General features: G+C 32.3%; 1 protein-coding gene across 1 annotated transcript; it reads right to left on the bottom strand.

Moving 5' to 3' along the window:
* Positions 1 to 19,684: 19,684 nt before the first annotated feature.
* Positions 19,685 to 20,491, bottom strand: LOC127790387 (sigma factor binding protein 1, chloroplastic-like). The gene has a single exon (XM_052319884.1). The coding sequence runs from the start codon at positions 20,254 to 20,256 to the stop codon at positions 19,828 to 19,830; it is 429 nt and encodes a 142-aa protein (XP_052175844.1). The 5' UTR covers positions 20,257 to 20,491; the 3' UTR covers positions 19,685 to 19,827.
* Between the last annotated feature and the right edge of the window lie 5,840 nt (positions 20,492 to 26,331).

The following is a 26,331-nucleotide window of genomic DNA, read 5'->3' as shown; positions in this document are numbered from 1 at the left end:
GTCATTTCAATACTCTCTATCTAAGTTGTACAAAAATGAAAAACAGATATAATATAAAATAGAAGCAAAAAAATGGAATTTAAAAAAAAAGAAAGATATGAATACATGAGAAAATGTGTAAATAAAAAAAACAAACAATACTAGTTGACTTTAAGGTTTCGGGATATTCGAGATTTTATCTATTTCCATCACCAATGTTTCATTATGGAGAAGCTAGTAAAAAAATTTCCAAAACATCCCCACATAGGATTGAAGGGGGAAAAATCCATGAAGGCCGAAGGAACGAATAAAAATAGCTTTGAAATCCTAATAATAGAAAAACAATAAGCATTGAAAGTCATTTGAATACTCTCTATCTAAGTTGCATGAAAATGAAAATGCAAAATGGATACAATACAAAATAGAAATAGGAAAATGGTATTTTTTTTTAAAAAAAAGTAGAAATTGGATATGTGGGAAAACATGTGAATAAAAAAATATAAGGGTATTTTAGTAAATATAATTTTTAATATAAAAAATTATAAAAAATAGTTATTCAATTAAATATAAATATAAATATAAATTCCATCATCCATTCAAACAAACATAAATATAAGTTCTATCATCCATCAATCACAATTTAACAACAAAAAAACAAATAATAAATTTAAAAAATAAAAATAATCAAACATAAGATAATTTATTAAAATTTCTCCACTTCATGATCATTCTCTTTCTTCATGATGCATAAATTTTATTTTTTTTAATAATAACAACCACAACACACAAACACATAGAAATCAATCAAACCTATCATGTCAGAACTCTTAAAATTTATTTGAATTCAAAGAATGCAACAACAAAAAATCCGGCCAAATTACTCACAAACATACATACATTCATAAATATACTCATAGCTATATATACATACATTCACAACTATATATATATATGACGGATCTTGCAGTCATCAATTGCTAAGTGTCAATTGATGATGAGAAAATAGACGGAGTTGCGATCTTCAATCAAAGAGCTCAGAGACAGTAGTTGTTATGATTATTGATTATTAATGAGAAGATGAATAGACATAAGGACAATGAGAATATAGAAAAATGGCGACAAAACGACAATGAGAAGAAAGAACGATGACAATAGCGAAAAGGAAATGTTAGGGCAAAAAGTTTTTTCATAATGAAGAAGGAAGAATAAGATTGAGTTTAAGACCGAATCTCAATTAAAGATCGATTTTTTTTTTTTCCCCCTCTAACATGGTCGTTAAATACAAGAAACACATTTCCAATGCGAAAATGCATTTCTATTTTTTTTTCAAAAATTATAAAATGGCCGCAATATATTTTCAAAATTATGAGAATAGCCCAAGAACCTTTTTTTGGTATTTTTTGAGGTTTTAGGGTATGAAACGTGTCAAAAAAACGAAACAATGGAAAAAAACTGAAATATTTCGAAGATGTATCCATGGATCAGATTGCTCTCTATTAGAGGCCTTGAATACCAAATAATCAAAGGAACGAGAGATCTTTGGACCGGAGATATGTCAGGAGATAGAGTAGGTGGTGTTCACCTACAGGGTTGACACACTCTTCCTTCGGAAACAAATCATCTCGCAATTGGGGCTGATAGTGCATTCCTGAAAGGGAGTTTGTTGTTGTGGGCGAATAATGAGCCACAAATCAGAGCTATTATATATATATATATATATATGTGCTCAAATCCCATGGACGCAATAGCGCTGGAACACCCCATAAACATAGTCATCCCCACCCGAACCAAACCTACGTATCCGATGCAACATGCATTGAGGCCACCAATTTGTAAGGGTAATTGAAGGTTAATTGTTTAGTGGAATTGTGGTAAGAGAGGGGTTTTGCATTGATACCAATAATAATGCGGGTTGAGGTCGGTGGAGGCTGTGAGAGGCGCAAGATGTGGTAGGGAGATGCAAAAGGGGAGAGTGGCGACGTCGGCATGGCGGCCATCATGGGCGGCGACAGTATGAACAATATCCTGCTCTCTAGGAACCCTAGCTAGCTAGAGAGAGGAAGAATCTCGATGTGGTTAGTTTTTGGCTATATCTGTATATGTTATTTCCTTTTCATCTTTAGGATTGTACTGCTTTAGTGTTTTTACCTAGAAAAATAAGAAATGTGAGGTCTTCCACATGCAGCACCTTTCTTTGTGCCATGCGTGCATGGTCATCTTCATACCATGATTTTGACGAATTGGTTTCAAGATTCAATCAGTTAGCAATTTGCTTGGACGTGCGTACGTCGACGTGACCCCCGAAAGGGATCGATTTATCTTCGTCCCAGTCCCGACATGATAACAGGTAGCCGTGCCTGTGCTTGCAGTCGAGTGATCCAAAAATCCAACCCACCCCCGATGACGTAATCAGCCCCATCTATTGCCTTTGCCTAGGGGCAGAGAAGACTTCAATCCCGGCCCTAGAGCGAGAGAGAGAGAGAGATCGCTTTCTGATACATACATACATATATATACATACATATATGTGTGTGTGTGGTCATGATAGAAAAAGGTGACAAAACCCTAGAAAACGAAACGTGGCAAGACCCAGCAAGAAGCCGCGCATGCCAGGGAAGGACTGGCATCTGTCCACTAAACTACGACTATATATAAATAATAATAATTCAACAGTTGAAGAAGCTAGCTAGATATTCGGCAGAGACTACTAGTACCAGTCAAATTACTCCGATGTATGTGCGTGTGTGGAATTAACTCATTAAAGCAATTATATTGCTGCCTAGCTAGCCTTTGATAGTGTCGATCTCCTACTACTGTATATATAGTTGAGCAAGTAGCAAGCAGCACACCCCAATTAATGGAAGCAGGTTAAATAAATGTATGGCAGTGACCAAAGCCCTGTTGGTGGGGCAGCCGACGAGGTTACTGTATTTGTGGGGTTACTGCATCATATATACAATCTATTGTTTGTCCATGGATATGGACTCCTATGGCGGTCCTGTTTATTGGAAAAAAGATCCATATTTGTGCAAGCCACTGCATGTAAGAATTAATTCTGAGTACGACTACCAGTAACAATTGTGGAAAGCAACTTACTAAACACAGTTCAAAGGTGAATACAACTAAAAAATATTAAATTTTTAGATTTAAGATAATCTTAGACCTATTAATTTATGATAAATTATACTTAAATAGAGTAATAGGTTAACCCAAACCCGTTTGACCTAATTATACACGGAATGACCCATTACCCTGATTAAATACTAAATGACCCGTTTAACTCAAATCCATTTATCCTGATCATACATGGAATTACTCGTTTAATAATATTTGGGATTGGGACTTGAATTGTTGTATTTGGTATTTTAAACCTTTAAATGTATGTTGTTATATTTGTTGTTTTAAACTTTTAAATATGTATATGGGAGAGTAATTTAGATTATTTGTTTGTTAACAGGTTAAATGTGTTTTAACATGTTAATGTATTAAATATATTTACATGTTTAATAGGTTTTTTAAGAGGTTTAACTTGTCTTTTTGTGTCGTGTTTAGAGTGACCTATTTAATAAACGAGTTAACGTATTGTATTATATATGACACAATCTATTTAACTTGTTTATTTAAATAATGGGTTAAGTATGTAATGTCGTGTCACTTATTTAATAAATATATTCGTGTTAGAGTTGAAAAATCTGACATGATTATTTAACTAGGTTGTGTTCAAATTAGCCATATGCATGTTATACATGTGTTCCAACATGATATAATTATGATCCACCAACCCCTTTTGACAACCCTAGTGTCATTAGAGTTATTAAGTCAAGAGAAATAGTTGTTATTTTTTAAATGCCATGGGTATCTTTCTCCTTTTACCAAACCTTAAGATTGTTAATTGTAATTGATCTTTTAATTTAATTAACTTAGCAAAAATTTTGTTTCAATCATAAAATATCATTAAAACTTAATTAAAAAATAATTTTTTGAGTGAGGTATAGACAAAAATAAAATATGAGGACAACAATGTGATTTTTTCTTCAATTTTATTTGTTTTTTTCAAAAATTAGTCAAAATTCTGTTGCAAAAATGACATAATAATCAAAAGTAATATCACTGTCTAGATGATATTTTTCTCTATTAAATTCCTTCATCAAGGTATTGTCTATCTATCTATATATATTAAGACTGAATCTAACATTTTTTTTATGTGTATTTCATTTTTCTAATTTTGTAGTGATTTCTAGGTTTTTAAAATTTAAAATTATTTATTTTATTAATTAACTATATATACATTCTTTGAATGTAGATAGGTACATATATTGAATCTATCTAATCTAATCTACTAATATTATTAAGTCTAATAATTTTTTATTCCGTTTAAATTTTACACATTCAAATACCACTTTGTAATCATAAATATTTATTTATTTCTATTAAAGTAAGTTGCATCTATATAACTATTTAAAATATTAAAACAAAATATACCACCTACTCAATTAGTTACGGTTTGCATATATGAAGAAAATGAAGAGCTGTTTGAGTAAATAATCTTATTCAATGAGTATTTCATTTTTCTAATTTTGTGGTGATTTCTAGATTCTAATAAAATCATTTGAAAGATTAATACAAAGTATACCAAAAATGACGGACAAAGTGGACTTGGACCAAGACAATGAAGACGAAGATGAACAACAAATTAAACAAAAATAGAAAATTAATCTACTCAAATTAGATATCGTATAAGATAAAGTATTATAACTTTTATGAGAAATATTTTGTAATTTAATGATATGTGACTACAAATTCAATTTCATTACAAGTTTTATTAAGTATTTTTAATAAATATACTGAACTACATACTCTTCCATTACAAATCATTTTCTAAAATTTTTGTTAGTCTATTATTACTTGAATTTTTAAACTTTTATAATGGAAAACTTATGTGTGGTTGGGATGCTGTATATAATGGCAGTAATGATACCCTAGCGGTGATGGTTTGCAAATAAGCTACACTTATAACAGGTGTATTATTTGTACAGGTTCAAATGTATAAATATGTGACGGTTTCTTAGGTTATTTTTTTTTTAAAAATAAAATTAAGGTTATAATTGACTTGAGTTAAATCGACATAGTGCTAGACTTCATCTCAACGCAAGTACAAAGTTCAAAACTCCACTTGAGCTCAATCGAGTTTTATTTCTAGATCTCGAGCTTGACTCGGTGAAATAGTCAGAGCTCAATTTGGCTCAAATAAATAACTCAAAGAAAACTTTTTTAATAATTTTAAAATTGAATTTGATTCGAGTCAATCTCAAGTCTTTTTCAAATTAATATCTAATAGCTCACGAGTTTGCAAATATCATTTACACCCCTGGATAGATTTTTGCTAATTAAAATGCAGTCAAGCCAAATATAAGATATTATGAAACCAAAGCACATGCACCCGCATGTTACATATTAATACAATTTGCATCTCTTTTAAAACTTCTATCTAAAATCAAAATTCTCAATTCATTTAGCATATTACCTATGATGTTAGATTTCATATCTTATTTCTATATTTTTGTAATTGCCTAAATGCTTGTATTGAGTAACAAAAATATGGTATTTCTTATTTTTTTTTATAATATTTTCAATTTCTCACCATCCAAATATAATAAACTTTTAAACTTCAACATTTATCAACAAAAGACACATCAATAGTTACACCTTAATTATACACATCTACTTGCTATGAAAAGATTGAATGATGCAAAACTAAAACAAAAATAGTACTATATATATTAAAAACTAATTTAAAAAAAAACTATAACTATACATTTTATGTGTATTAAACTCTTTTTTCAATTAAAAGCATACTATTTATTTTCACAAACCCAATTCAAATCTTACCAAAAAAAAAAAAAAAAACAGATCATCCAACTACGATACTGAAATTTAAATATATATATGTAGTGTACAAAAAATATCAAACAAAAAAAATAAAATAACATAAAATATTTCATACCAATCTACAAACCTGATAAAATCTATAATATATTCCATGCAAAAATTTATTCCAAAAAAATTAAAAATTAATATTAACTATTGTAAAATAGATAGAAAAGAGAATAGTTGAATATAATTATACCTAGATTAAAGTGAAATCAACTCCAACAAGTCATCAATGAGAACGATATAGAGAGAGAGGGAGAGAGAAATCACAAAAAAGAGATCAATATAATATTACCTCAAAAAATCTCTATTCTATTAAAAACTAAAACCCTATATTTATACAGAGAAATTAAGATGACAAAAGTATAATAATCATTCACCAATAATTAATAATTTACAACACTCCCCCTTAAATGACTATTCTATACAACAATTGTCTCATTAAAAACCTTGTTTGGAAAAAAAACCTGAAGAAAAAAAAAAAACTACCAAACTAAGGAAAATAGTATAGACAAGTTGTAAACTAACTTGAAATGTCAACGTACTATTAAAACCTTGCCAGGAAATACCCATTGGGACAAAATCTGAGTGAAGGAAAAAGAGTACACCTACTCCCCTTGATGTTGATCACTAAAGATCTTTGAGTTGACGCATTCCAATTCCATGTACCAATTTCTTGAATGTAGATGTTGGCAATGCCTTTGTGAATAAATTAGTCACTTGAGCGAATCTGTTGAACATTGATATTGTTGTTCTTTTGAAGCTTGTGTGTGTAGAAAAAGTTTGGAGAAATGTGCTTTGCCCTGTCCCATTTGATATAACATCTTTTGAGTTGTGTAATACAAACTGCATTATCTTCATACAACATTGTTGGGCTGTTTTTCGTTGAAGCTAATCCACAGGATGCTTGGAGATGCTGGGTCATATTCCTCAACCATATATATTCTCGACTTGCGTCATGGATTGCAGTGATTTTAGAATGATTTGAAGATGTTGTCAAGGTCTGCTTCACAAATCTCCAAGATATGGTTGTTCCTTTACATGTAAACACATATCTTGTTTGTGATTTAGCTTTATGTGGATTCGAAAGATAACCTGCATTTGCATATCCCACTAAAGAAGATCTAGATTTTTTTGAATAAAATAATCCCATATCATTGATACCTTTCAAATATCGAAGAATGTGATTAACACCATTCTAATGTCTTTTAAAGGGTGTAGAGCTATATCTTGCATGGAGATTTATAGAAAAAGTTATATCTGGTCGAGTGCAATTTGTTAGATAAGTCAATGCTGCAATTGCATTAAGATATGGTACTTCAGGATAAAGAATATCATCTCCATCTTTAAGTAGGCGAAATTGATCTTTTTTCACGTCGAGTGATCGAATGATCATAGGTGATGCCAATGGATGTGCTTTATCCACATAAAAGTATTTTAAAACTTTTTCTATATATGAAGATTGATGAACAAATAATCCTTTAGGAAAATGTTCAATTTCCAAACCAAGACCGAATTTGGTTTTTCCCAAATATTTCATCTCAAATTCATTTTTCAAATAATCTGCAGTTTTATTGAGTTCTTCAAGAGTTCCTGTAACACCCCGCCTCGCCGGGCATATCACTATAAAGGTATTTTCGGGAATCTTTTTTTTTTAAAATAACATCATTACGCGCGGTACTTCATGAACAACCTTCACATGCACACACAAGATCCCAAAAACCCTAGTCTTTCCCGTTTAACTTAACAAGAGCAATAATCTTAACATCTAAATGAGACATATCATAACGCAGCGGATACATTAACATCAAACACCGTGATTCTTAAATAGTATTTTCATAACAAAATACGTAATACAGATAACCCAAATGATAACAACGTTATCGTACAACTATTCATACACAAGCTGAAATACATATTAAAACTCCAAAATGTTATAGCGACTATCAATCTAAGCATTGTTGACCTTCAACCGGCCGTGTCTTTGCCCTCGCAGCAGTTCCTGGCTGGAACATTGAACGTTCCAAGGGCATAACCCAGGTTTGATGACAAAACATCTAAGTGACGGCATGAAACAATTTACATAATGCATGAAAGACATATGAGCATGGCATACACAAACAAAACAACACCATGCAAAACACGTCTAACTTGAGAAATCTCCCTGATATACTCAACCTCCCGTGGAAAATTCATTCCACGCACCGTTGGGGTTGACCTTGCCGTGACATACTTAATCTCTCGAGTGCCCTACCATGTCACTTGTTCACCTGGATTAACCTTGTCCCATTCTCAAGAAAACCTCATCTCGTCCCATACGGACCCAACAACAACACGAAAATCAATGCCCCGATGATATGAAAATCACACGCCATGCACCGACTCTTTTGCAAGTAAAAATAATTGATGGAATATACCACATGATCAATATGCAAATGATGCCATAAATATAAGAATAAAACGCATAAGCATAGCATCCCGAGTTCTAGTAAGACCTCTCACTGGAACTCACTACACCCATACCAAGACATATCCAAATAAGGGTAAAACTAGAGTCAGACCACTCACCTTGAACGTATTCGGATCACCTCGATCCTCGTGCAATGCCTCGATTTGCGTGCCAAATTGCAATCACTTGAACTTGCACTCAACCTCGAGCCACAACACTCCCTAAACACCATATTTAACTAAGGAAGCATTAAAATCCATTTTCCTCAATTTTTGCACAATTTGCTCTATTTCCTCCCATTTTTCACCTCAATAATTCCAAAATAATTATTTTCTCAAACATTTTCCAAAATGTTTCAACATGATAAATCTTAAAATAAATCAACAAAAATTCTGGAAAAGGAAATACCAAAAATGCCCCTACCATGCGCCCTCACGTGCCTGGCGCATGGGTGCGTGTGGAAGCTGGGGCGTGCAGCCACGTGCCACCGTCTTCTTCCTTAGATCTGGCCGTCGACGACTCCTCCGATGGCCGAAATAAGGGCACCCCCTTGAAGCAATGAAGCCCTTTGCAAGTGGATCCGGATGGCATTGGTTTTAGGCCGAAAAGCCACTAGAAAGTGGCCCAAACGGCTAGTTGTAGGTCCGGCAAGGCGGACCGCTTCGAACCTTCGGCCAAGCTTCAAACGGCCTTCAAACGTTGCTAAAAATTCTGCAAACGCTCCATATACCTTCCCCGTGATACAAAGATCAATAGCCCCTTATTCACTCTCTTCGATTCGACCTCTAACCCCTCCGATTTGAAGCTCCATTTTTTCAAAAACCCTCGGCCACCTTGCTTCTATTTATACCCGATTTCCGGCCATCTCTCAGCCAATCACTGGTCGAGCTTGGCCCCCAAGCAAGCCCAAGCCGTATAGCACCTTCCCTAGGTCCTCCTTGGCCGTCCCATCGTCGAAAAAAGCCCCCATGTGAGACGGATTGCGGCGGCTGACTTCTCTGAGCATTCACACTGCATTTTCCTTATTTGCACTTTAGCCCCTTGTTTTCTTTAAATGCCATTTTTGACCTTTCCATGACACCCCTGGAAAATCCAACTATACCACTAAGACCCGCAAGATTAGTATATCTCATTTGAGCCTCGAAATTTTTGAAAAATTATCTTTTTGACCTCCCTCTGGCAAAATTAGAAAATTACACTTTGGCCCGATTGATCGTTTTGACCTTAAATCTCTTCATTTTAACTTGAATTCACTTAAGGGTTTTTCTACACATAAAATGTTAGTCCTTAGCATGCTCCGTTGACTTTTCGGACGTCTCCTACGTCGATTCGGTTTTCCCAGCCCGGCCGACAGCTGTACCGAAAACTATTCCCGATCCAATTTCTTTCATCACTAAAAATCATAATTCGTATCATTTGTCATTACTATACCATTTTCCTTGGCTATCTAGGGTCTGGGGCACTCCCTCGGGTCGTTTCGGTCACTTGAGACTGCGACAGTGTGTCCTATAACCTTATTCTTTCGATAATTCCACTTGTACCCATCATCAAATATTATTTATAGCCTTAAATCATTTCCGAGTATTACAGTTCCAATTAGATTTAAATCATCAACATAAACTACTATAATTGCAAATCCAATATTTGTTTTCTTTACGAAAACACAAGGGCATACATCATTATTTTTATAATCCTCTTTCAACAAATATTCGCTGAGGTGATTATACCATATATATTTGGATTGTTTCAATCCATATAGTGACCTTTTCAACTTAATTGAAAATATATTTTTGGGATATGTATTATTTATTTTCGTTACTTTAAATTCTTTTGGGATTTTCATGTATATGTCACTATCAAGTAACCATATAAGTAAGTTGTTACTACATCCATAAGGCACATATTGAGACTTTGTGACACAGCCAGACTTATAAAAATCTAAATGTGATAGTGTCCATTACGGGAGAATATGTTTCCTCATAATCTATCACAAGTCTTTGTGAGAAGTCTTGGGCTATGAGTTGGGCTTTATATCTTATCATTTCATTGTTTTCATTTCTTTTTTTGACAATGACCCACTTATATCCTATAGGGATAACATTTTCAGGTGTTCAGATTACAGGTCCAAACACTTTACTTTTTTCTAAGGAAACCAATTTTCTCTCCATTTTGGATGGTCATTTCTATTTTGACAGTCTTTAGCATACTGTGGTGCAGAATCCTCATTTTGCATAAGATCAAGAGCCACATTGAAGGCAAAAATATTGTCTAAGACAATATTGTTTCATTCCCATAATTTGTGAGAAAACAAATAATTTATTGAAATGTCATTATTTTTGGACACTTGTAGTTCTTCAGGAGCTACAATATATCCATTTGTTTGATCAATCTTTTCTATCATTTCTTCTAAAATTTTTATTTGGTTTTTCTCTTGTATCTTTCCCTTTTGAGGTACAGAGTCTTTTGCACCAACTGGTCAACAACGGTTCTGGCGTACTATAGATTCATTTGCTACAACAGATTATCCCTGTCAATCTTTGCTGGAATATTTTTTACTAGTATCTGTGACTTTGTCACTTTCTTGATATCAACAAATGCATCAGGGAGTTGATTTACAACTTTTTGGAGGTGAATAATTTTTTCAACCTCTTGCTCACATTGATTGCTACTGGGATTAAAGTGAGATAGAGTTATCTCATTCCAAGAAATTCCATGTTATTTTTCAGGATACAGTTTTATTTCTCCCAAAGTTGGGAAAGTCATTTCATCAAAATAACCATCTTCAAAACATGCAATAAATAAGTTACCCATTAAAGATTCGAGGTACCGAATAATAGAAGGTGAATCAAATCCAACATAAATTCCAAGTCTTTGTTGGGGATCCATTTTGGTACGTTGTGGGGGTAAATTTGGTATTTGGATAGCACAACCAAAAACTCTTAAATGAGAAATATTAGATTCTTGACCAAATGCTACTGATGATAAGTAGTTGATCTTATACGAACCAATGTCATAGTATGTAATATGGCATGACCCAAAACAAAAGTTGGGAGTTTTGATTTTATAAGTAATGGTCTAACAATTAATTGAAGACGTTTAATAAACTATTTTGGTAAACCATTTTGTATATAGACATGAGCAACTGAATGTTCAACTTCAATTCTAATTGATGTACAATACTCGTCGAATGTTTGGAATTTAAATTCACCAGCATTAATATCGAGATGAATTGTCTTTAATTGAGTAATTAGGGAATTAAGCTCGTAATTTTATTATTTGAACAAATAGTATAGCAAATGCTGCATTTCTCGTTGAAAGGAAATAACCATATATAAGACCATTTGCTAGAAGCATCAATTAAAACCATAAAGTAATGAAATGGTGCACATGGTGGGTGTATCAACCCACATATATCTCCATGAATTCTTTTCAAAAAAGTCAAAGATTCAATATTAACCTTTGTAGTTGAAGGTCTAATGACTAACTTGCCTTGTGAACGAGCAGTACATAGAACATCATTAGGTAAAAGAATCTTCTGGTTCTTTAGAGGACGTCTATGTGAATTCTTAATTATTTGACGCATTATTGTGAATTCTTAATGAATTATTAATTATTTGACAGATCTGAATGTCCAAAGCATAAAGCTTTTTTAGTCAACAAATTTTCGGTTTGTGACATTATTTGACTCATTGTTTTTATGAATGTGTAATACATTCTAGATGGAAGTACTGAGAATTTTTCTTATATCAGTTTCTAGTTAGATATAAAGGAATTAATGTAAAGATATTCAATATTATTTTCTTGCATTGTCTCAATGTGGTATCTATTACAGCAGATATCTTTAAAACTAAGCAAATTTGTTTTGGATTTGCTAGAGTAAAAGTGCATCATTTATATGTAATTTTGTATTATTTGACAAAATAATACAAGCTCTTCCGAAGCCTTCAATAATGTTTGATGCACTTAATATTGTATTAAAATTATTTTCCACTAATGTTAATTTCAAAAAATATTTTTTGTCTTGAAGAATGATATGAGTAGTTGCACTATCAACTAGACAGATATCACGACAATTAATCATGAATCTCCAATCATATTAAAATTTAAAATTCATAATCATTAATATTGAAAAATACTTCAACTATCTTTATGAAATGTAGACACAAATAAATTAAAATTTTCAAATTAAACTACTAAATAAACGGAAATACTAAGTCATTAAAAATAAACTAGTCCATATCTTCTAGCATGTCGCCCCCGATCAAATGATCAATATTGTCATTTGGCTCAGCAAAGAAATCAGATACACCCAAACGACTCACATCAACTGGACTGTCTCAATCAAGGAAATTTGTCTCCATTTTTTCTTTTCCCTTAATTGAATTTTGGTAAAGATCCACAAGATATTTTGTTGTACGACAGGTACGTGACCAATGCCCTTTCATTCGACATCCATAACAACTTTCTTTATGCTTTTTATTGGATGAACAATTTTCATTTGCTTTGTGCCTTTTAAAGTTGTTGTCTTGTTGCTGATTATTTTGTGCATCGGCTCTTCCAAGCCCACGTCCACGTGCACACCCGCGTCCACGTCCATAGTATGATGTTGCATTTGCTTCGAGAAATGCAATACCATTTACTTCAGGCAATGGTGTGGAACCAGTTGGATGTGACATATGAATTTTTCATCAGCACTTCATTATTTTGATCAGCAACAAGTAGGCATTAAATAAGTTCTTAGTACTTTTTAAACCCACACTCACGATATTAATGCTGCAGAAGTACATTCGAGGTGTGAAAAGTTGAGAAAGTCTTTTCCAACATATCTTCATCAGTAATGTTTTCTCCACAAATAGTTAATTTAGAAGTTATTCTGAATAATTCATAATTGTACTCACTCACAATTTTGAAGTCTTAAAAGCGCAAATGCATCCATTCATAATGAGCTCTAAGAAGGATCATGATCTTCTAATGGTCAAATATTTCTTTCAAAAATTTTTAAAGGACTTGTGGATCCTTCATAGTGAGGTACTTGATCTTCAATCCATCCTGAAAATGGTGACTAAGGAAAATGAGTGCTTTTGCATGATCTTGTTGAGATTGAGTGTTTCCTTATTTATTATCTCATCTAGACCCATTGAGATCAGATGAATCTCAACATCAAGAATCCATGACAAATAGTTCTTGTCGGATATGTTTAGTGCATTAAACTCAAGTTTTGTGATATTTGCCATTTGTATAACTCTGTAATGAACATATAAGATCAAATTAATATTCAAAGAATGTAATTAAATATTGTATGATCATATAATTAATGTTAACAGGACATAAGTTATTTGCTTTCCATCGGGTATAAACATTAGATCATACATCACATATAGAAAAATATTCTTCGAGATATGTGCTACTTCAAGAGTATAATATAATTTGGAAATAATGACATATTTTGGACTATTACTACTTTAGGAGCAATAGTTTAATATTTTTCAAAAATATTAAAATTAGAATGTCATATGATATAATTTGAAAATAATGACATATTTTGGACTATTACTACTTTAGAATCAATAGTTTAATATTCTTCAAGAATATTGAAATATTGATATATCAATTAAAGAATGAAATAATGTATGAATTAATGAAGAAAATATTAACATATCAATTAAACAAGGAAATAAGATCAAATTAACGTATCAATTAAAGGAAATATTGCAAGATTATATCAATTAAAAAAAATATTGATATGATAAAAAATGATTTCCTGAAATTGTAATGACATATAATATTAGATCAGAAAAAAGTTTATTCTTCAGGAACATATAATATTCTTCTGCAATATTACAATAAGTTATGATACTTCAAGAGTAATAACATATTCAATCTAATAAATTATGTTCTTCAGGAACAAATAACATATTAAAAAAATATAAAAAAAATGTGTTTTCTTCAAGATATTCTTCTAAAATATTTGAAAAAAAGATTAAATACTAAGATATTTTTCTAAATATTTGAAACAAGACAAAATTGTGAAACAATTGAGAATAAGATCTATGATAAGAAAAAGAGGTCACTAGATGGACAAAGTTGAAGAAATGAAACTTGAGATTGTGGTTTAAAAAATTTGAGATCGTGCTGATAACATGTTGTAAAATAGATAAAAAAAAATAATAGTTAAATATAATCTCATATCTGGATTAAAGTGAACTCAACTCCAACAACTCAATGGTGAGACTGGTAGAGAGAGAGAGAGATAGAGAAATCACAGAGAAAATATCAATATAATATTACCTCAAAAAGTCTTTGTTTTATTAAAAACCAAACCCTTATATTTATAAAGAGAAATTAAGGCTACAGAGGTACGATGGTCATTCATCAATAATTAATAATTTACAACACTAACAATATTTACAAAAAATTTAATCCAAATATTACTATTATCTATTTACAAGAAAACTCACGAATTGCGCGGAATAACTCCTAGTTTAACAATAAAGAGTAAAGAGTAATGAATGGCTTTTAACGATGGTAGCCAGCTTCAGATTTAGTGAATAAATTGCAAAACAAATTAAGAAAGTCATTTGACAGTTTTTTCTATCAAATTTTTTCTTTTGTAGTTATCAGTTTACGTGATAGAGAACTTTATTTTGAGAAATACATTGATGAGAGTTTTTAATTTAAAAAAAGTCCTAAAATAAAAAAAATATTATTAGAGATTTAAGCTCATTGTAAAAATTACTCTCGAAGTTTAAGAAAATACAAAAAGTTTCCTTGAGGTTTAATGTTAGATTACAATTTTTCCTTTACCATTGATTAAATCCCATTAAACATTAAAAATAAACAAAATACCCTCATATTTAATTATTTTTTCTTATTTTTCATTTTATTTATCTCTCTTCTCAAATCCTTTCTCTATTTCTCTTTCTTCAAATAGTTGGCAACGATGATGATGGCATGGTGGCAACGACGATAACGACATAGTGGCGATGATGATAACAACAACGACGATCGATAGTAAGTCTCTCTCTCTATTTTTCTTTTTTTATTTACCATCATCATCTTTTTCTTCTTCTTTTTCTAATGCTTCTATTCATCTTTTCTCTCTCTTTCTCTTTTCTTTTTTTGGAACCCAGAGTTGGGTTGTTCTTATTCTTAAACCCAAATCTAGGTTCATCAATATGAGTTTATCATTAGTTTTTTTTCTTCTTCTTCTTCTCTTTCTCTTCTCAAATCTGGATCTGGGTTTTTCGTCTTCAACTTAGATTTGAGATCATTAATTTGGGTTTATTGTTAGCTGCTACTTCTTCTTCAACCTAAATCAAGGTTCATCACTAACTTTATCTTCTTCTGTTCAACCCTTCTCACTCTCTTCTCGAACCTAAATTTGGGTTCTTCTTCTTCAACCTAGGTCTATCGCCAACTTCTTCTTATGTTTATCTTCTTCCTTCTCCCCCCCCCCCCCCCCCTTCTCTCTCTCTCTCTTCTTAAACCTAGGTTTGTATTTTTCTTCTTCAACCCAAATTTGAATTTATTTTTGCACAATGATGATGAACCCAGATCCATGGCCAGCTTCTTTTTATTTTTTTTCCTTATTCTTCTTCTTTTCTTTTGTTCATATTCTCTCTCTTCTTGAACCAAGTGGCAATAAACCCATGTTTCGATTTGGTGTCGGCATTATCATCATCGTTTTCTTTTTCCTCTTTTTTTTTTCCAACCCAAATATCAGTTTCATCCCCACACATTGATAATGAACCCATGTCTTCCAGTTGGGTTATTTTTTATTTTTTAATCTAAGAAGTAAGGAGAGAGAATAAAAAATAATTTGGTCATTTTACCTATTTATTTTGCTACAATAATAGTCATGCCATTTCTCAAATATCAAAAAAAAAAAAAAATTCTTGTAATTTTGTCAAACATCAAAGATGTTCTTTACAATTTACCTTGTTTTTATGAAAAACTTTAACTTTTTATTTGTAATTTGCTTCGCCTTTCACTATTTTTATTCTCATATAAGTATCATATTGTATGGAAAAAAATTATAGCCACCACAAATAGTAACTATAAAAGGTGGTTTGAAATAATTGACTAAAAATTTATAAATTGAGTTCCTTTTCATAGCCATGCACCTAAAATTTATTGATACAATTTTTATAGGGTTAATAGTCTAGTTTATCCTAAACTTTGAGTCATTTTTTAGTTTTATCCTGTTTTGAGAATTGTTTTAATTTGGTCATCGTACTTTAAGATTAATGTCAATTTTATTCTCGCTCGACCTGGCATGTGACCCAGCTGATATGGTGACTGATGTGGCATACTAATTTGTTAAATAATTAACTCATCAATAAAATGATGTCGTTTTGTTTTGCTCTTGCTACAAATCATAAGACAAAACGACGTTGCTTTGCCTTATTCATATTCCCTCTATTTGTAGACTTAGGGTTTCAAGCAATGAGGAGAAAGCTGACGACGATGCACGCGAAGGATTCAAGCAAGGTTGAGATTTTGCATGATGATGGAAGAGGACAAATTGAAGATGGCAGGCGATGGAATGTGAGGAATCAAAGTTGAGGATAAACAAATAGGGGGGAACTTTGTGACACTTGAGATGACAGGGTGAACAGAGCAAGAAAGATTAGCGATAAGGGACAAAGGATGTCGAAAGTAACAACACCTTACTAGGTTAGAGAAATTAGGGCTGACAAACACCGGAGATGATGACCTCATAGATGATGAATAAGAGATGCTAGAGAAATTAGGGCTGACAAACACCGGAGATGATGACCTCATAGATGATGAATAAGAGATGCTACAAGGAAGAAGAAGGGAGAGGAGAGAAACTAATTGCACGATAGTGATTTTGGGTTGGGGATTTGTTGGGACATGAATGGAATTTTTTGATTTGTTTAAAGATACAATAGTCTTTTTATTTTAGTTAAAATCAAATTTTTCCATCTAAAAGCTTCAAAAATCAAAATTGATATTTTTTTTAATTGAAAAATAACGTTAAATGGAGAATAAATTAATCAAGCTATTAACTCATTTTTATATCAAATTCAGAATATGGCAATTTGCTTTTTCTTAAAAGGAAAAAGTTAGACCAATGTTAAGGGTGAATAATTATGAGCAAAATAGGCCTCGTTGAACTCTTATTTTACTCATTAAATTAAGTTCTGGAAAGTAAATTTGAGAGTTACGTGGTTCAATCTGCAAGCGAAGACACTGACAGCATTATATTTTAACTTTTTTAGTTTTAAGTTTTGATTAGGAAGGACAAAGCTCTGAAATTTTAGACGTGAATAGACCGTCAAAGCAGAACTTTAGAGCATAAATAATTTAGCTAGGCCGATTGCCGACAATGAAATTAGTCTTTACTGCTAGCCAGGAAAGGTTAGGTATAATCGTACAAATCTGACAAGGGGCTGTCAGCATCATTTTTAATGCAATTTGATATTTTGTTGGAATAGTGAAACCATGCTTTCTCTGTATCAAAATCTAATAATAATAATACCATCGTAAAGTTCTTAACCTCAAACAGAATATCAAATCTTAGTTAAGAAATTTAACTCAGCAAAATAGAAAAAAGTAATTTAAGCATCATGCCAACAAAATGAAAATAAAGTAGACGAGTACTGTATATGTTAAAATAGATGATGATAGTACAAGCTGCCAATATTGTCTACAAGAATATATAACTTTTAAGTTACAATAAAATAAGAATAACATTATTTACTTAAAATTTGTTGAAGAAAACAAAAATCGAAACCAGAGTCACCAAGTGTCACCTTTTAAAGATGAGACTTTATTTAATTTTTTTTATTTTTTACTTCAACAAGCAGGACCACAATACCCGGTCTATCTTCATATATGCATAAGTAAGGCTTGCAAATAAAAAACATATATATATATATATATGATTAAGAATTTTACCTTACCAAAAAAAGACAGTTTGACTATAATTTCAGTTTCAGTTTCTCGTGTCATTATTTATAATTTTTTTTTAAATGAAAACAAAAAATTAAATATAAAATTGCAGTCAAACGAGCCTTTAACACAGATCAATTAATCTTTTTAAATCCTCACAACTTTCTCTCTCAGGAAAAATCCTTGGAGTGATTTTACATCCCTAGCTACTGTGGCTTCTCCTCTCTGGTGTTTCGTTGTCAATCACACTCTTCTCCCTCTATCACTCTTCCAATCCCCTCCCTACTTTATGTTGTTTTTTTATTTTTTAATACGTCCATTCCCATTTTGCCTCTACCTTTTCTTGCCTCTCACTAATTAAAACCCTCGTTCGATGATAATGGGTTCCCTTCGATCTCATCCCTGGGACCCCATAATACTCAGAGCCCTCTCTCTCAAGGTTTGGCTTGCCCCATTCTTATACTTGCAATCGTCTATTTGTGCTTTCGATGGTTTGTGTGAGTGTAAATTATATATGGTAAGGTTTGGTCTAAAGATGTTTGGTGTACCTCGTCTTGCATCCTTGCGAGTATTGGGTTGTTTTGCTAGTTCATTGGTGGCTTCCCCTGCGGGGCTTTGATGTTCTTGTGGTGGCCATGGCGACTTCGGATTTGTTTTCCAATCGTTGACTTATTGCGGCCTTGTTGGGTCATTCTCTCTCCATTTGACGTACATCAAAACTTAATTCATTTAGTTTCTCAATTAGCCATAGTAAGTTTCTCATCAACTAGCAATACATGTATTTTATGGTGATTTTGTTTGTTTTCTATCTTACTGAAGCCTTTTTTGTTACTCTTCCAAGATATATATATATGTATATATATATATATGTTGTTTCTTATTTGGCTACACTGTACTTCCTAGGCTTTTTTGCTTATCTTGTTCTATGTTGTTTAATGAGATTTCTACAATAAAAGAAATCAATTTTTACATCTACTGACATTCTCTTCTTTAATGTTCTATACCTCTATTAATTAGTTTTTTTTTTCCTTTTCTGATATGACAAAATTCTCTTAGTTGAGGGCTTAGTCGATTTTTTTTTTTTTTTTCTTTTGGCTGTGCAAGGGCTTAGCTTTTTTAGTGTTTGTTTTATGTATGATTGTGTAATTGATATGTGCATGAGTTTGTAACTGGTGTGTTCCAATTTTGATTGGTGCTAGAAATATACGTATCTCATATATATGTCATTGGGAAAGAATCGAATAAAATATTAATATTGGCTAAAATGAATAAAATCTAGCTAAAGCCATTTTTCATTTGCGTCCAAACTTCAAAGTCAACTTTAACCAAATACATCCTTGCAAGCTAAGAACTTGAACCGCAAGGGCACAAGCAAACTTTACTGTATATCCACACAACACAAGATCATTAGATTCAGTTAAAGCATATATATAAGTAAAGAAGATACACACACAGTGAAACAAATAGATACAGAAACAAGATTAAACCCTAGCTATAGTAACCATAGGCGCCTTAACAAAGCTTACAACTTAGCAATCAATAACTGCATCTTAGCTTTCGAGCAAACCGGCGACATGAGGAAACTCAAACATGTTTGACGGGAAAAACCCACCAAAATCTTCCAGCATTTGGGGCACGAAAACATCATCGTGCTGATCTTCAACTGTAAGATCGGACCTTTCTGGAACCTCAACAGCATGAGGTTCCAGTTCCACAGTTGGGACCTGCACTGCATCTTTATCAGTACTCATGGCCAACCGGCGGCGGCCGCCACAGCCGGAGCCGATCTGCCGGTATTTACAGAAGTCCGGCGTGCCGCCGGCTTCTTGGCCGGTGAGTTCCTGGACCAGAGCTCTGAACTCGGAAGCCGTGGTCTTGACCATCATGGGGTTGGAGATGTACACGACCTTGACTGGCTTTTTCTTGGTTTTGGGATGCTTTGGTGCCTTCTTGCCATGGACACTCAGCGATTTATCCATGTTTACAGAGAAAGAGAGGAAGAGAGCGCATGAAATTGAGGGGCACAAAAGGTGGATTTTCAGGGGAAATTTCCGGGAAAGAAAAAGAAAAAGAAAAATATAGGAAAGGAAAGGAAAGGAAAGGAAAGAAGATAAGAGAGGAAAATGGGGGAGAAAACTGGAGGGGGATTGATAAGAGTTGATGGAAACAAACTGGAGATGGGCATATGTATTAACGCTAGTCCCAACTTCAACGCATGGCGCGTTCAAGTAAATGCTAGATAGAGGAAATTGGAAATCATATTTTAATACTAAATTTGATATTTATAGTAACAGTATTAATATTTAAATAATATTAATCATTATTTTTAGCTCAATAGTTAAAGTATAAGAAATGCATCTGTATTTTTAGATAATATACATTAATTGTATTTTATTTCACCTATAAAATGCCCAATTAGTTATTATACTTTTAAAAGGGTTAAATAATATAATGTACAAAAAAATTTGAAATCAAATATTTATCTTGTTATGTTAAAATGATCAAATGAGTCATTATATTTTTTAACTCAAGACTCACATTAGTTACTATTGTATGTATCATTTTAACATCATATCTAACGATATTTTAATTGTATTAACAAGGTCAACTCTATTCACAATTAAAAGAATTCACACAATCACAAATATCTAATTAAGTCTAAATTTGAAGCATGCTAAATCGCTTAAAATGCCTAAATTGACCCCTAATCAAATCTAGAGTTTAAAAATCTCCCAGGGCGAGCGATTTCACCTTTTGGACTTAGAGTTTAAAAATCTCATATAATCATTAAACACCCAAATCAAATACCAAATCGAGATTAAAAATCCTTACGTAGTCGCAATCGCATTGCAACGAAGAAACTCTAAATTGTGATTATGAATACTTTCCTGTATGTTTATGATCTAATTTTGAATTAAAATTTGATTAGAAATAGAGTTATTAAAATATACTCTTGCTTTGTTAAGATATCATCACCATCAATTTTAACAAGTTAAGAATAGTCCAATCGTCTCACAATGCCAAAACTCTATATTGTTATTATGAAGACTTTCTTATCTAGTGTATTTAAAATCCAATTTTGAGTCTAATTTTTAAATAAAGAATTGATTAGGAATATAATTACTAAAATATATTCATGTTTTGTTACGTTATCGTCAATATCAATTTTAATAAGTTGAATATCATTTGATATATTAAAACACATGATGGATACTTAAAATAATTAGAGTTTTGTTTTAAGACACCTTGTTAAGGTATACTTAATATATTTTAGTTTTAATATTTAAATATTTTTATTAATTAAAACTAATAAAAATATTTAAGTATTAAAAATAAAATATATTAAATATATTTTAATCTCTAATAAAATAAAGTAGTGGACTGGAATCTTAATTCTTGTAACCTAACCCCCCGGTTAATTTGAGAGGTAAAAAAGTTATTTTGAAGAGATTTTTTTGTCTAAAAAACTTATTATATTTCTCTCTCTCTCTTGTTCCCTTATCTCATTGCTTTTCTCTTAGTGTCATCTTGTCTCTCTTCACTGTATTCTCTCTTTCTCTCTCGTCGCTTTGCCTCGTTATTATATCGTCGTTACATCCTTGTTTCGCTACTACATTCTCTTTTTTGGCAAGAGATAGTGATATAATAAGAAACGTTTCGCTACTGTATTCTCTTTTTTGATAAGAGATAGTGACGCAATAAGAAACGAAACGAAAAATGACGAGAATGACAAGAGTGAAGGAGTGAGAAACGAGAGACCCGTTAATTTTTTATGGAGGGTATGTTCACCCCAGTAAAGGGGTGAACAAAATTGCACTCAAAACTTATTAAGACCAACAATGTATGCATGTTCTGTGTGGTAGCTATTAAAACACGTGAAACAAAGAAAATGTGAGAGGTTCACGCTCCAAACCCGCACGTAGAGTGGGAAAAAGAGCGGTTCCGCCACGTGGCTATCACGGAGACGCATTTACCTGACGTCATGCCATAGCGATTCAACGGCGTGGCCCTTTTAACTCTCACCTCAGCGTCGTACCAAAAAGCGTCGGCTTTGGATTGGACGTAACGTTTTGGCTTGGCCGCCCGGGCTGAGTGATTCAGTGTTGTGTTGTTTCTATAGATAACGAGAAGGCAATTGGAATTTGTGGGTCAGATGAAGAATTTGATGGTCTGTGTTGAGAATATTATTTTTATACCGAAAATGCTACATAAATACAGATTGATGCTTAACGTGACACTTAATTTTAATTTATTATTTATTTATAAAATTATTTGTAAAGTTTATTCTAAACATAGATATATTAATGTTAAATATCATATGAAATATTTAAAATTTTAAGTTTATATAATATTTTCATATTAGTAACGGGTATAAGTCTTTTTTCTCTTTTCATCAGAGTCAAAGTGTATAAATAGTGTTACTAAAATTGCAATATGTATAGCCTAAGTGGAACTTTTTTTTAAAAAAAAATTATTTTTGTGATCGGTGATATTGTTAGGTAAAAGCAAGTTTGGTGACTAACTTATTATCAATTAAAGTTTAGTAATTTATTTGAAATTATAGGTGGACGTAAGTTTAATTTAATTCCATTGTGGTGACATTTATAACTCTAGACCTAGAATTAGAATTATTGAGTTATAAGATAGCATTTAAGCCAACTCCACTCAATAAAAATTCAGTAGGATTAGGTTATGTCTCTATTCTAATACTTGTACACTTAAATTAAAAAATATATATATCTTTTAAACAATTTTATGAATGTACCAACAAAAATGTGCAGTTTATTTTAAAATCAAATGCCTGTGGTAAATCACTGTTGAACAACTTACTTGCAAACAATTAACAACAAAAAAAATATTCTATTCTTTCAAAATGAAATTTTAAGAATTTTAATGTAAGTACAAGGTAGGAAATTTTTTTTTACTACATAATGAAGTGATTGCTTTGGAATGAGTAAACAAACCTAAAGATTTTAATCCAGAGATTGGTAATTATTGAAATTAAAAAATAAATAAATAAAATCAAATTGATGTACAATGGACCTAGGTCCAATTATGAAATCTATGAAGATCGAGACCAAAAGATAAGACTAATGTATAAGGGCCAAAGCAAAAAAGAAAGCCTCACAAAAGGGTTCTAGAGATTCTTTTTGATAAAAGATTAATGGCAACTGTTATGTTGCTCATCGTCGGGCAACTGCTATGTTGCCCGACGGTGGGCAATATAGCAGTGCCCAATGGTCAATCTCTAGGTGACCTTCTCAATATGTTCTCACAACGAAGAGCTAAAAAGCTCCAGAAAATTCGCAAGATCCCTCGAAGGATTCTTCTACGAGCTAATCCAATGACAAAGATGTCTTTTTTGAAAATTGTTCAACGAATAAAGATTATTCAAATTCAAGTTAATCTTAAAATGTCAGAGATAATTATTACAAATCACCTTGCTCAAATATAAATAGGTAAACTTTCATTCTTCAATGATAAGTCACTTTTACTCATTCAAAAGTTCTGCAATTTCTTTTGTGATATTTAAAAATCTAACTTAAGTATTAGATTATTTGCATATGAATTGTCGTGTTCCATTTGACAATTTTCTTCTGTGTAGAGTTCTTGATGCTTGTAGACAATTCTTCCCTAATAAATAATTTTATTGTTGTGTTTGAGTGATAATAATTGGTGTTATTTGAGGGAAATTGATTGAAAAGTCAAGTACCTAAAAACTTTAGAATAGTTCGCATGAGATCTTAAGAAACTAGAAATAAGCAATGAGAAAAAGGCCACAACGTTAATAATCCTCCAAATCCTTGTATGCAGTGGAAGACTTTGCTAATAAGGGCTCCTGAAGCCTCTGAGACTACCCCTGATCAAACTATCCTTTTAAGCGAGTATGAAGCATTACGACAACAGCACGAAGAAAGCACCAAGGTTCTCTGAGATGGTGATTTTCCTACAAAATGTCATGCTTCAAGCTCTCCTTCCACCTACTTTACAAGACTATGCAAAAAGTAGACATGATGAACCATTGCCTGAGAATCTTCCAAAAACCCTATGAGAGTCTCTAGCAAGAACAACCATCTCTCTTAGAGACTTGCTAAGGGAGGAGTGTGTGGAAAACCTCTGAGATTGACAAGAAAGACCTCACACAACCTTAGTTTGGAAAGAAGTTAGGGTTGCTCAACCTTGTAGAGAAAAATATCCAAAAATTGTAAAAAGCACAACGACAAGAGAAACTATAATCTCACCAAGGCATTAGCCTAGAAAAGAACAAAAAGCTCATAATTAATAAATCTTCAATAAGCATAAAGTCGTTAACATGAAGAAGATAACTAAACAAGTTCTAGAACAAAAGAAACTAGTGTCGATTGAAGAAGACCAACAAAGGAGAAAGACCCCCTTTACTCCTAAGATCATGGAAAAACCCTTTCCTCCTAAATTTAATTAAAATGCTTCAACTTGCTACTTATTTGAGAAAATGGGGTCCCCATGATCAAGTTCAAAATTATGAATCAGTTATTGCACGATTAGGAGGATGTTATCATGTGCTAAGCATTTTCTTTAACTCTAATATTAACCACGCATGCACTTGGTTTAATAGCTTGGTTTGAAGGGTCAGTTGCATCTTTTGAGCAACTAAGAAAAGAATTCCTCAAAGCCTTTATAATCAATAACCAACTAAAAAATGATGCCACATACTTGCTTAACATCCAACAAAGTCACAAAGAGACTTTTTGGCAATATGTGGATCAATTCAAAAATGCAACCCTAGAAATTCAAGACTCGCAAGTAGGTGTTGCAGTTGTTGGAATGTTCAACGATCAAAGTTAATACAAGTGCAAAATTCTCTCTCCTTGGATCAGACTACCTTTTTGGAAAACTTATTTATCTGAGCTAACAAATATATCTTACTAAGCTAAAGTCATGAAAATAGTTGGTGGACAAGAGGAAAGAAAGAGATAAAAAGACAATTAAAAAGGAAGAAGAATCCAAAAAATATGATGGTCTTACTAGGCTCTAGTTTAGAAATTATACCCCACTCATTAAGCCATGGTCGACTATTTTGGCAATTCTTGGAGAATCGAGTCCTATAAAGTTCTCTAAAAAAAAAAAAAACTAATCAACACTTAGAAAAAAACAAAGAAGCCTTCTGCAAATTCCACGGAAATCACAACCATCTGGTTGATAAGTATAGTGAAGTAATGAATTAGGTTGAAACCCTAATCAAAGAAGGAAGTTTAAGATGATATTTTCACATTAAGGCCAGAGAAAGAAGATATGACTAAAGACACAAAGAACGAATAGAAAGACAAGGGGGATAAGATAAGCAATAGGATGACAAAAGAAGGAAAGATAGAAGAACCCTTCCCTTAGATAACAAACATACCCATCATGCCATTCATGTCATCTCTAGAGGAAAGACCTTAGTGGGAAACACTTTGCCCTCTAGAAAGGCCTATGTAAAGCAAATCTATCGAGTGAATTTTGTGATGAAGATTCAAGAGAATGAGAAACCTTACCCCAAAGGACAGAGGAGATATTATTATGCCTCACAAAAATCTTATGGTTATTTCTGATATGATGGCTAAGCATCCAATCGAGCAAATCCTCATAAATAGTGGTTGCTCAGTAAATCTAATCTATTGGAATTGCTTTATAAAATGAACATCTCCCATGACATGATAAAAATTGTCTTCTCCCCTTTATAGCTTCACTATAGAAGCCCTACGTGGTTGGATCAATTCAACTGGCAATGACATTAGGGACTAAGCCCTAAAGTGTGACACGACAAACAAACTTTATGGGGGCAAGGTCATCCATGTTAGCCTATAATGTGATCTTGGGATGCCTACTCCTAATTGATATGACAATAGTAATTTCCTCAAGGTACCTCTTGTTAAAATTTCTAACACCTCATGGAGTGGGGCAAGTACAGGTGATTAAAAGAAAGCAAGAAATTATTACATCTCCTTTACAAAGGAAAAAGAAAGAAACCCTTACCATAATAGGATAGTCTTTGAATAGGACTTAGCCTATGGAAAAATTAAAGGTTGCAAAAT

Source organism: Diospyros lotus, chromosome 14 (assembly GCF_014633365.1).
Source record: "Diospyros lotus cultivar Yz01 chromosome 14, ASM1463336v1, whole genome shotgun sequence".
NCBI classification, from domain to species: Eukaryota; Viridiplantae; Streptophyta; class Magnoliopsida; order Ericales; family Ebenaceae; genus Diospyros; species Diospyros lotus.
Note: the sequence above shows the minus strand (reverse complement) of the source record. Positions and strands in the feature narration are given on the sequence as shown.